We start from the raw sequence: 12,470 nt of genomic DNA, 5'->3' as shown, positions 1-12,470 counted from the left end.
ATCGATAATAAATCGATAGGCGTGGTAGCACGCATATATATGAAACGATTAAACATTACGATGTGACCAGCAGACTATATATGTAGTTCATTTAGTATTTAGCTTGAGTTGGTATTTTGCTGATTCATTTTTTGGTACATTTTCTTTTTTGTATTTTTCAAATACTATTTGACAGTCACTCTGGCCCACCCAGTCTACTAAAACTCTCTGAGCAACGCGTACATCAAGTCGCTCGGTCTGCGGGCTCTCGTGTAGAAGTGTGGAATAAAAAAGAAATAATTTAGAAATAAAGTTTTCATTGTGTTTCTCATGCGTGCGTGTGTGTAAAAAAGAGCGAGCGAGCGAGAGAAAACATGGCGAGTGTTTTAATAACGCAAATTCGATTGCACTTTCTATAATTCCCAACAAATTATATTTCTGTTCGTAATGCGGTCCAAGTGTTTGCGCTCAATGTGAATGCTTGTTTTTTCTCACAATATTTCCTTCCTTTTCTTCGCGCCAGTCAACAAAAAAATTAATGAAAAGTAAGCACAAATACATATGTATATTAAATGAGTGTGCGTGTGTGTGTATTTGAGTGACTTTTTGCTGTAGCAGAGAGAAACTCAAAATGAATTGAAAACGATGAACTCAAAGTAGCGCACGTAGCATATGTGTGCATATGTATCTATGTTTGTATGTATATGCATGTATGCATATGAGTGAGTGAGTGAGCGAGAGAGCGTGTTTTATACACGTTTTCAATTGCACTTTAAATTTTTTTTCTGCTACAAACTTTTGATTATATGAAGACAGACATGTTTTTTCGCCATTTTAATAACAATTTGAATACAGGGTGGCGTCTATTGTGTATACCCCTAGCAAAGTTTAATTAATTTCCATTTTCCATTTATTTCTGCTTTTGTATACTTTGCCATATTGCGCGTCAGGGAAACAACTGTTAACTATCCATATGCTGGCGAATGCGGGCGCTCTTTTCCCTTCCTTTTCGAAACGCACCCTGTACTGTTTGTTGTTCTTAACTGTAGACAAAAGTTCGCCGCAATATTCATTCACATTTATAACGACTCAATTTGTTGTTGCACAGATAGTGTAAGCTATTATGTGACTGTATGTGTGTGTATGTATGTGCGTCTTCCTTTCTGCCTAGCGCTGCGTCATCACAAACAACATGAAAGAAATGCCGCCAGCGTCGCCGGTGCGCGTGAGAGCAGAGAGAGAGCGAGAATGAGCGTGTGTGTGTGAGAGAGCGGCACCAGAGAGCGCGTGTGTTAGCTGTGTGTCATTCATGTGAAGGATACTGAAAAGCATTTGACGTCGGCAGCGCTGCCTGCGTTCGCTGCTGCTGCCGCTGGCAATGTTGACTGAGCACAATTAGCTGTAAAATATTTAAAGACAAATGAAAATAAATTGTTGCACAACTTAAGTTCAGCTAAGAGAACTTCTATGCTCTCTATCTCTCCTCTCCCTGGCACTTTACGCTCCACACTTGACAATTAGTCGTCAAAGCGAAATTCAAGGAATCACAGGCAGCTTCGACAGCTGTTCGAAAGTTGCCCAAGTGGATTTGCAGTTGTGGATGAAGAGGGGAAGATCTCCAATTGGAGCTCAAGCTGCAGTCTTGATTAGTTTCAACTGCATTTAAATGTGGAAAAGTCTGTGTCTGGAAATGTGTAGCTATAAAATAAATCGCATTAATAATACGGTACAGTGGTACCTGGCAGAAGCGATCGACATCTAATGACAAAGTCTAAAGACAAAGTGGCTATAAAGAGATTTTAGAAATATACTTTATATTTATTTATTTTTATAATTTATTATGCCTAAAGAAAACTTTTGAAATATTTCAACTTATTTGTTGTAGTTTAATCATTAAAAACTTACTTCAAGTCATAGAAAAGGGCTGAAAATAAAACTCATTTAAATTGAAGAAGAAATTTAATTACTTCGGCCGCGCATAGCCGGGTAACAGCAGCCTAGCTAGCAGCATAAAATCTAATTTGCCTACTCTGCTTCCTCTTCCCTCCCACTCAAAGAACTTTTCCATATGCTTACAGACATGTAAGTATGTGTGCATGCGTGCGTGTGTGTGTTCTGTGACCGTATGCTCACCTGGGAGATGCTCCTTGCCTTTGCCCTGCCTCAATTTCTCATGCCTTCGTCTTTTAAAAATGTAACTGTGCCATTTTCTGAGCTAAAAATATGTTATAAAAGCACACATACACATACAGTTAGACACCCGCACAAGCACACACTCACACATGAGCGTATTAGTTTCTGTGTGGAATTAAGTCTGCCCACGACGCAAGTTTCGCGTTTGCCGCCGGCCATCCGACCCTCGACCTAAGCCTCTTCACTCTCTCCCTCTCTCTTTTACTGTCGAGCCTTCTTGCTGATTGTGCAAAAGAAACTATTTCTGACGCGCTCGTAATCCACTCCGCGCCTTTTGCCAACTACGTAAATCCTTACGTGTCTGCTGAAATAAGCAAAAGCAAAGCAAAGCAGAGCCACCCACCCGCCGACGCTAGGTGGCGCGCCCACGTCAGCAAAGCGACAATTTCGCGAGTCCCCCGGGCAGAGCCTCTCAACACACTGCGTCCGAAGAGAGTGGGAAGAAGAGAGTGAAGCTCTGCCGCAGCTGGCGCTTGCGCAGGCGCCCGAGCACGCAGCGAAAGGCAGCGACGCCTTTGGCAGCCTTCGGTCGCAGCTGCAGCACTGGCAGCGTGGCAGAGTCTCAGCAAACGGCGGCCGAACCAGACGTACAAAGCGGGCAGCCCAGCAAATAAAAACATATACTTAAAATAAAAATGAAAATAAATTAAATACATTTGAAAAGAAAAAACAAGGCTCGTCCTCGCACAAGGTGCTCGCTCGCAGCAAGTTAAGCTAATAATAAACTGGAAAACGTTTGGCTGATCTCAATTCGCTCTGAAAGTGCTGTCTGCCTGCCTGCATGTGTATAAGAGTATGTGCATATATGTATAAGTGTGCGTGCGTGTATGTGTGAGCAAAAACTTCAATAAATAAGTGTCGCAATTTGCAAACAAATTCAATTTTATAAATAAATACGTATAACGTGTGTTGTTGTTGCTGTTTAGCGACTCGCCCAAACCGCAAGTAACAAAAACAAAAAAAACTCGTTTTGCCGTTTTGTGTGCTGGGCTGCTAACTGCGCTGTTTGTGCGCTGCTCGTGGCTCAGCTTGAGATTCGTTGCTCTGCTGCTGCTTCCATTTTGTTGTTGACGTCTGCGCCGGTCGATGTGGCGCTGACGTCGACGCTGCTTTTCCATATATATGTGTGTGTGTATATATGTGTTTATGTTTGTTTGTTATGTTTGTTCGTCTCGGCTGTAGCAACTCCTTGCGCTCTCTCTCTCGCGAGCAGCGACAGCGACGTCAACGCCAACGTCGGCAGCATCTTTGCAACTTTTTCTTGCCTTTATTACTGTATGTTTATGCATATGTATGGATATGCGTTTGAGTGTGTGTTTGTATGAGAACCGGCTTTTTGTTTGCATTAATTTTTGTTTTCTCGTCGCACATATTCAGTTTTTTATTTTTATTTGTTGTGCTTCCCCCTGCCAATTGCCGATCTGTCCAGCCCAACAAGTTGTTAATTTTGTTTTTAACACACACACATACACAAAGTCCGACACGCACAACTTCAAACGAAAGTCGCCAATTGGACACAATTTGAAAGCCAAGAACTTTTTTGCGTTGCCTTCCAATACAAAGTGCGTAGCTGAAGAAAAAACAGTTCAATTGGCTTATGTGCGTGCATGTGTGTGTATTTCTATCTCTGTCTAGCCCTTGTTCCCTAGTGCCTAATCTACGAATTTGTTGCTGTTGCTATTGTCTGCTGTGTTGTTGCTGCCGCATGTTTTTATAGTTTTTGCGTAGTTTTATATTTCGGCTCGACGCAGACACATACACACTCATACACACATAGACGAATACGCAGTCACCCAAAACGTTTCTCGCACAGTGGTTGACACAATGTGAAAGTAAATACAAAATTGCTACAAAATTCATAAAAATAATTAAAATTGATTATTATTATCAATCGTAATTCTATTTGTATTGTTAAATGAAAATTTTGTACAAAGCTTTTATAAATATTCTTTTAAAAATGTACAATTTTGAAAGCTTGCATCTAACCCTCATACCACTGTGCAAGGGCCCGACAAAAATACATACAAACACAAACCTCAAATTGGCAGCGTCTGGCAACGTTTATTTGATTGTTGTTGTCGTTGTTGCTTTTGTTGTTTTGCACCAAAGACGCCAATGGAAATTTTCGAAAATATAACAAAAATTGTTGTTTTCCATGTTTCCAGCGTGGGAAAGATACACCAAATTGCGCTGCAGCTTTATTTCCAATTATAATTTCCATTACTAGAGTGTAATGTCTATTAATATCAATCTATATAAAACTTGACTAATTAAATGGATTTCTTTCTACTTGCAGATTCTCTTCTTATTCAACACAAATTGTCCACACAAATAAAACAAAAAATTTCATTTGTATATACTAAAGTCTACAATCCCGATGTTACACAAGGCCCGGACCAATCAGAAATTTGGTCAAGCAAAACGTAATATTTTTGTACAGCAAATAAAATCGGGAGAAGGCGAATTGGAAAAGTCAACAAATGCAAGAGAAATAAGATAAAGAGCTTGCAAACGAGCCGAGAGCTTAACAGAGAGAGAGTTAGAGTGTAAAATATATAGAGGTAGACCGAGAGAGAGAGAGAGAGAGAGAGCAGAATAGAGAGAGTAGTAGAGAGAGAGATAGAGAGCACCAGAGGATCGTTTTATCAATTCGCATGCGCCAATGAAAACGTCGCATCCTTCACACGCGTCCGATTTCGTCATCGACTACGCCGTCGTTGCCGGTTCCGGTTCCGGTTCAGCTGCAACAGAACAAGAGCACATTTACAGGCCACGTCTCAGCACCTATGCAGCATCAGCAGCATCTGCAGCAGCGCCACCAGCACCAGTAGCCCCTGCGCATGGGCTGGACGTAAAGCCAACCGTCGAACAGATCAGCATCGGCATCAGCTGCGATCTGAAGCCCATTGTCTATCTCGACGCGGAGACACGGCAGCCGCGACAGCGCAGCGTCATCATCAAGCAGCACTCACAGCATAATCAACACCAGCAACAAGCTCATCATCATCAGCAGCAGCAGCAACATCATTATCAACAGCAGCAGCAGCAGCAGCAGAAAACGTTGTCCAAGTCAACAGCAGCGGTCAACAGCAAGCGAAAGCGCGAAACAGGTGAGTTCTATATATATCTGAGATGAGTTGGAATAGATCCCATAAGGGAACTGGGACTGGAACTGGATGTACATAAAGATTTGACTCAGTGGAACTACTGAACTAAGTGAACTAGGGAACTAAGAACTTTATGAACTATAAGAAACTTTTGAACTTTGATTAACTGATATATAACTTCTCTCAGTAATAAATACGCTAATCGTTGATTTTTTATAAATTCAATTTGAAACTCTTCGAAATGAACAAGTTTCCTTCCCAGCGGACACGTGGAATAATGAATATTTCAAGTGATTTTCTGATGCATTTCTTATAAAATATTTCGTCATCTAATGCCGAGAGAAGTACATGAAATTATCTATGGCAAAAAGTCAAGGTACACCTTGCCCCGCATGTTAATGAAAAAGGCTGTTATCGATAAATTATATAAATATACATATGTATGTGTAATATAATATCATTTTATACAAATGTCAGCCAAAAGATATAGCCAAACACAATTTTCCCTCTTTCACTTCTGATTCATTGAAATACCAACATTAGGGGCACTCCACTCTGTTTATTTATGGCTTGGCGTAAAACAAATAATGCTTAAATATATGTATCGGAAGTTTTTTCGTCTGCTGCCGACTTGAATTGCCATAGCTTAAATCATCCACTGTTATCGTTATCGTTATCGTTCATTTTTATATCGAACTGCAGACAACAATTTATGATGATTATATTAATATATGTATGTATCTAACATACACTCCATATAAACAGTTACGCTGCCTCTTCTGCTTTTTGCCATTTGTCGCTTATCAAGGGTAGCCTCGCTTTATATATGTACGCCTATCTCCCTCTTTCTCTGTCTCTATCGATAATCAAACAATAAACGTGAAACCATGCGAAATTGTGTTCATGTTTTATTGTTGTTGTTGTTGTTGTCACTTGGCTTCAATTGGAATTTGTTGTTGTTGCTTTCCCCCCTTGGGTTTGTGTATGAATACCCAGACGCTTATCATCGTTCTCTTTCTTTCATTCTTCTTCCCCCTGTCTGCAGTGTTCCTGCTTATCATCATCTCTTCCCTCACTTTGTTCTCTATCTTCTTTCACGTCTCATTTGCCTCTCTTGTCATTTCGCGCTGTTGCCATCTCCGATTACTTTTGCCAGCTCAAACATGTCTCTTATCGCTTGTCTCTTTCAGCTCTGTTTGTTGATGTTTTTATTGCCTCTGCTGGCCCCTTTTATTTCACTCTTGTCTACGCTTTGCTTCTTTATTTGTTTTCGCTTTTTTATTCATCTTATTAGATATATCTACTCACACATATATAGATACATTCACTTAGAGCTAGACTTAAACGTACTAAGCATCTAGAGTTTATCTGTAATAAATTTTCTTTTAATTCCTCCCAAGCCGAGCTATCGCATGATTCCTAGCGCAGTTCCCTATATATCATACCAATAATCTAATCGCTTTGCTTATATGAATGAGTATAAGCAAATTCTCGAGGCTCTATTTCCACCAAAGTCTGCTGGGTCATAAATAACATAGTCTTGTATTATTTCTCAAGTATCGAAAATCGATCTTTGGGAATCACGATTGCTTATATCCATATATATTAAGTCAATATCCTGAATCAAATCAAATGTCGCTAATTTTGTCAATATATTTGTTTATTTGAATCTGATACATATCGATATCAAGCATAGATCTTCTTATAAACAACTTTTAATATGAGTTTAATATGACTTTACTTCTATTCGATTCTGATTTAAGGAATTATAATCGATTCACACTTATAAATCTAAACTTTTTTTACAAAAAGAGGAAATGTAGTTGAAGCAGAGACAAACTGAGATAAAGCTTAGTGTTTGCTGTCATTTCCCTTAGTTCTTGTTTGAGTGTCTCTCAGCCCACCCTTTCTATCCCATACGCATTCTTTCTCCCTCTCTGTCTTTCTTAGTTTACATTTAAATTTTGCTTTCTTCTTTTTTTATTAATATTTATTTTTGAATTTGTCTTTCGCCTATTGCGCCGTATAAATTGTTGTTTGTATTTCTATCTCTCTTTCGCTCATGGAACATTTTTATTTGTTTATGGTTTTTTTCATTTTATATATGTTTTTATTTTTGCCTGTTTTGCTCTACACTGCTTACCTTTTATCATGATAATACGCTGAAATACTTTTTGGAGCTGTTTTTTGTATTCTAGTATTATTTCTGCTCTATATATGTATATGTGTGCGTATGCGTGTGTGCGTTTGCCTGGGGTGTGCGGGCTCTATACAAATAAACAGTTTTTTTTTTTTGCTACTTGGAAATGGTTCTGCCAAGCACTCTTCGATAAGCAAGAAACCGCAATTTGTGCTGCTTCCCTTGAGGTACCATCATGTTTTCCCAAATGGGTTCGATAAGCACTCGTAATACCCGTTAAGTCTGCAACTTTCCAGTGCCTGGAACTCTGAAAATGTGCACATGTTTCTGGAATGCAGCTAAAGATAAAGTTCTGTTCGCAACTTGCTTATGTGTATCTGTAAACATAAATATACATATATATATATATGTATCTATGTATTAGAAATAATTCGAATTTCCTTAATGCGTTAAGAAATGATTTTAAACTCTACCCCAAATACTTAACTCGAAGTTCTACAATTAAAAAAAAATTGTTTCAATTTCTTTTCACATGGCTGGATATATGGCATTCTACTAAATAACCAATCAAAGCCAGTGCAAAGAAAATACCAGTTGGTTTTGAATGGAGTTTTTCTTCAGCTCTGCGTAGCTCTCGTGCCTTCGAAGATCTCATGCTCCATTTCCAGTTTCAGTTCTTTTTATCTCTGTAAAATCTGTTCTTTGTAACAGTGAGAATGACATACATAACCATCAATGGTCTCTCGGCTTTTTTCATTTTCCACTCGTTCTCTCTGTCTCATGCTTCTTCCTGTTTGTACTTTCTCCCATAAATCTAGTTGGCAACAAATTGCACAGAAATCACATTTTTCGTGATCTGTGGCAACTCTGGCTCTGCCCTATTATTTTGCAGTGGGTGAAAGGAGTTAAACTAGCTGAATTCCATGTGTGTGAGCATGTTGTGTGTGTGTGTGTCTACGAAATACAGGCTTGCAATTTCACTCAGCCTGCTCACACACACAGTCATAAACAGGCCCAAGTGTTGCCTGCAGCGCTCTGTGCAAAACGAGAATCTTCCAGTCTGCTGCTTCTGCTTCTCGCTCTCGCTCCCTCTCTTCTTCGCCTAGCGTGCTTATGAAGTTCGCTCTCCCAGGCTCTCACTCCTCTTTTGCATGTCTGCCTTACGCGGCCCAAGTTATGTACATCAAAGGCATTCTAAGCTAGCGACAGCACCCACCTCACATGTAGGAGTAGGCGAGAGAGGGCGTGTGTTCTGTAGGGCGCGTCGCTCATATGCCAATCACAGTTGCTGCGTAGCTGCGCTGCTGCTGCGCTGCTTTCAGTTTTTGTTTTTAAGTTCGCTTTAGTTTTTGCGTCTCTCTTACCCTGTCGCACTGCCAATGACAAAGTTATTTTTATTATTGCGTGCTTTTGACTGCGTAAGTGTGTGTGTGTGTGTGTGTCTGCGAGAACCTGTAAACACCACAACGCAATGTAAATGAAATATTCATGCAAGACGTCACGTAGCGTGGCTTTAAAGCGAAATTCCATGACATCCAAATGTTAATTTGGTGTAAACAAAGAGAGCAGAAGAGTTAACGACCGACCCCATTGCGTTTATATGTGGCTGACACTAGGCCTAGACGAGCTAATTGATAACAAATCGTATGCAATCGAGTGAAATTCATCGCACCTGTGTGTCAATTGCGTGATCGACTGGAATCAAGTGGAAATGGAACTGAGAATCCGAATGGGAATGGAAATGGGAGAGGCAGGTGTGGCAATCGAATGGCATTTGCAATTGCTGTCAATTTTCTTATATTCGTCATATTCGCAGCGAACCTTGTGGCCAAAAGCGAGACCTCGACAGTTAAACTGAGCTGCGCTTAGCTAAGGTTAAGGGAAGGCCACTTCAAGTGGGCGAGTGCGAATGTTAACTAAATACTAAATGCGACATAAACGATATACATATACACACAAACACACACACACACACATTATATACATGTACATCTATAACTCATTTAAGTCTATGTAAATGTTGCTAAACATGTTGTCTGTCGTGCGTATCTCTGCGTTACAGCAGCAGCTGCCTGTCGCAATACACACACACATACGCACGCACACACGCTAACGCTACTACATGCATACATATATGTACAAAATTTCAGTAAGCTCGCTAAACATGGCGCGTGCGACAGAGACAGAACTTTTCTGTCGTGTCAAAAAGGAACAAACAAAAAGTACACAAAGTGCTTTCAAGTGAGGTAGGGTATTTGCGGATTGAGTTGCTGCTTCATAATACAACATTCAAAAATGAGAGAAAATTAAAATATCTCTAATTCTCAAATAATAAGAATATGTAAACAAACAGTTGTGGATTTTTTTGTTCAGATTATGTCAAGTCACAGATAGGTAGAAAGAACTATAAAATGATACATAAAATTAAAAAGATTTTTTGTGATAGTCTCTTTATTTCGTTTTGTATCACTTGTTTTCCTTTACAAGTTCTATATTCTGTACAGGGTATTTTATAGTCTTGCTTTTACACGACAAGCTTCGCTGCCTTCATTAATTGGCATTATTTTGTAGCACTTCAATTGACGGAGTCTCAAAATAATTTAAATTCTTGTATATTGTAGGGTATGCTCTGAGCCTAATCATACTTAATGTGTTTTATCGCAATTTCTTTTTGCATTTTTAACTTGACATTATTATTTTTTCGGCGCAATTGAATTGAATGATGCCGCCAGTCGACCTTTGCGTCAGTTTCACTCAAATGTTTGGGGCTAGAAGCATTTGTATAATACATAAAATATATTGTATGCACAAATATTTACCGCAAATGTAATTAATGTATACATATTTTATCTTCTTCTATTGCAGGTAAGCAATTTCAACTTGGAAATAGTTGAGTTAAAAATAAACCCAAGTGAGTTTTGCTAGATTTAAATTATTGATTTTGTATGGATGATATATGATGATTCGAGTTATTATTAATGATCGAATGGTACAGTTCATGGTTGATTACTTTCAAAAAGAAACAACAACAACCGCCGCCCCTCATTCTCGCAGTGTATGAAAGATTGCTGGACCAGTTTTTTGTATTTGAGAACTTGTTTTCAATTTTAATTCGTTTTTTTTTTTCGGGTGCACACTTGCACAACGAACGCAATTTATGTGTGTACACATGCTGTTGTTGCTGTTGTTGTTGTTGTTGTTGCTTTTTATAATTTGATTTTTTGTTTTTTGGGCAACTTTTCAATGGAGCCGGCCTCCAAGTGCAGCTCCAACTTCAACTTCAACTTTTCAATGCGACCCTCGGGGCGGCGCCGAATGGAGGTCAAAACAGAAGAGAAAATTTGCCAATACCAACAACAACAGCAACAGCAGAAGCAGCAAAAATGTTGTGATCAACAGCAGCAGCAGCTCTGCTACTCTTCCTCTCCATCTCCATCTCTCTCCATCTTCGCTCATTGCCTTGAAGCTGTTGTTGTGGCTGCGACGCCGGCTTCAGCGTTGACGTTTGCTTTACTTGTTTTATTATCGTTCTTGTTGCAGCACGTAACTGTCGCAGTGTCTGTGTCTGACTCTGTGTCTATGTGTGTGTGTGTGTGTGTGTCTGTGAGAGAGTGACAATGCAGGCTGCTTTTGTATGTTGCTCAACGGTCTATCTGTCTCTATCTCTCTCACATGCATACACACACACACACACGTACGCACGTTGTCTATGGAAATTGAATTTAAATTGGGTTAACAAGTGTTAATGGACAATTCCCAAGCCCAGTAAATGCAGCGAACAAAACGAACGAATGAACAAACGCGCAAAGTACAGTAAACACAAAGTACCGTAACTGCTATTATGTGTTGCCACTTGTTTCTTCTCTTCTTGTTTTTTGTGAAAAGATATTGAATGCGAAATAAGCATGAGAAAGGGCGTGGCAGACAAAAGAATCGACACTGGAAAGACAGCTTATGGAAGGCACTGGAAATAATGTCAAAGAAAAGATAAATATATAGTATGTATGTATGTGTATAAAGGGAATTTTTCGTGCTGTCGCATTTCGTCAATCTTACGCCCCAATCTTAATGAAATCATCAGCAGCGCCACCTAGTGGCATGTTCTGCGCCTAGATTATGCAAAGTAACGGTACGCAAAAAAAGGTTGCGTTGCCTACAAAATAGAATCAAATTAAATAATATCAAAGCTGCTTAGGGTCGAGGAAAATCTCTCGTGAAAAGCGCTGTGCAGCGAAATGTGCGATTAAAAGCAGAAAGAGACAGCAATACACACAGCCACACACAGAAAATTGAACAAAAATAGAATTACCAAGTTGCACAACAAGCCAAGTGGGCGTGGGGCTTGGGGCTTTGGGCGTGGGACTGTGGGCGGTAGAGGGGGAGGGACAGAGTAATTGCGAGTGCGGCTCCGTCACAACACATTAAACGCAATTATAGAAAGTCAATTGAGAAACGAGCGACAGCAACAACATCAACGAATACAACAACAACAGTAGCAGCAGCAGGCTACAAATTGCGCGGGCGTCGCTGTCAACGTCGACGTCGGCGTCTGACAGTCAATGGTGAGCAACAAGCGCAACCCCCTTTTCGACAGCCTTTCTTATTTGCATGCGCTTCGAATTTCACTGGAAATTAATCCTTTTGCCATTGAGCAGCTTCTCAACACACTCACACACAGAAGGTATTACACACACACACACGCATACTCTTATCGGCTCTGCCTTTTGACAGCTTAGTGCTTGGCTTAGCAACACAAAGCTCACTACTTTGTCACTTCACTCCCCGTTTCTCCTCTCTCTCTCTCTCTTTCCTGCACTCACAGAGCGTGTTGCTTTGCCTGCAATTATTTTCTTATTGGACTACTGTGTAGTTTTATTGTTTGCGCTTCGCTTTCTACAGGTGTGCGCAGCCGCGTCGCTGTAGCAGCGATGACTAATGCTAAATTTGTTTATTATCTTTTTTTGCAGTTGCAAAAACAAGTTTTAGCTGACGTATCAAAAGATTTATTTATTTTTTATATTTTGTTTCCAATTGGCTTTAATACCAATATC

The 12,470-nt window shown here is 39.8% G+C and overlaps 1 protein-coding gene across 1 annotated transcript in view; it reads left to right on the top strand.

The window, feature by feature from the left end:
* Positions 1-188: 188 nt before the first annotated feature.
* LOC6586403 (homeodomain-interacting protein kinase 2) overlaps positions 189-12,470 on the top strand; it is a 34,424-nt gene continuing 22,142 nt past the window's right edge. Inside the window, exons 1-2 of the mRNA XM_032733239.2 lie at positions 189-524; positions 4,469-5,282. Of these exons, the coding sequence (XP_032589130.1) occupies positions 4,835-5,282 (448 nt within the window). The 5' untranslated portion in view covers positions 189-524; positions 4,469-4,834. The remainder of the gene's footprint in view (positions 525-4,468; positions 5,283-12,470) is intronic.

The sequence above is a fragment of the Drosophila mojavensis genome, unplaced genomic scaffold, assembly GCF_018153725.1.
Source record: "Drosophila mojavensis isolate 15081-1352.22 unplaced genomic scaffold, ASM1815372v1 contig_74, whole genome shotgun sequence".
Taxonomy (NCBI): domain Eukaryota; kingdom Metazoa; phylum Arthropoda; class Insecta; order Diptera; family Drosophilidae; genus Drosophila; species Drosophila mojavensis.
This window is presented reverse-complemented; position numbering and strand designations above follow the sequence as displayed.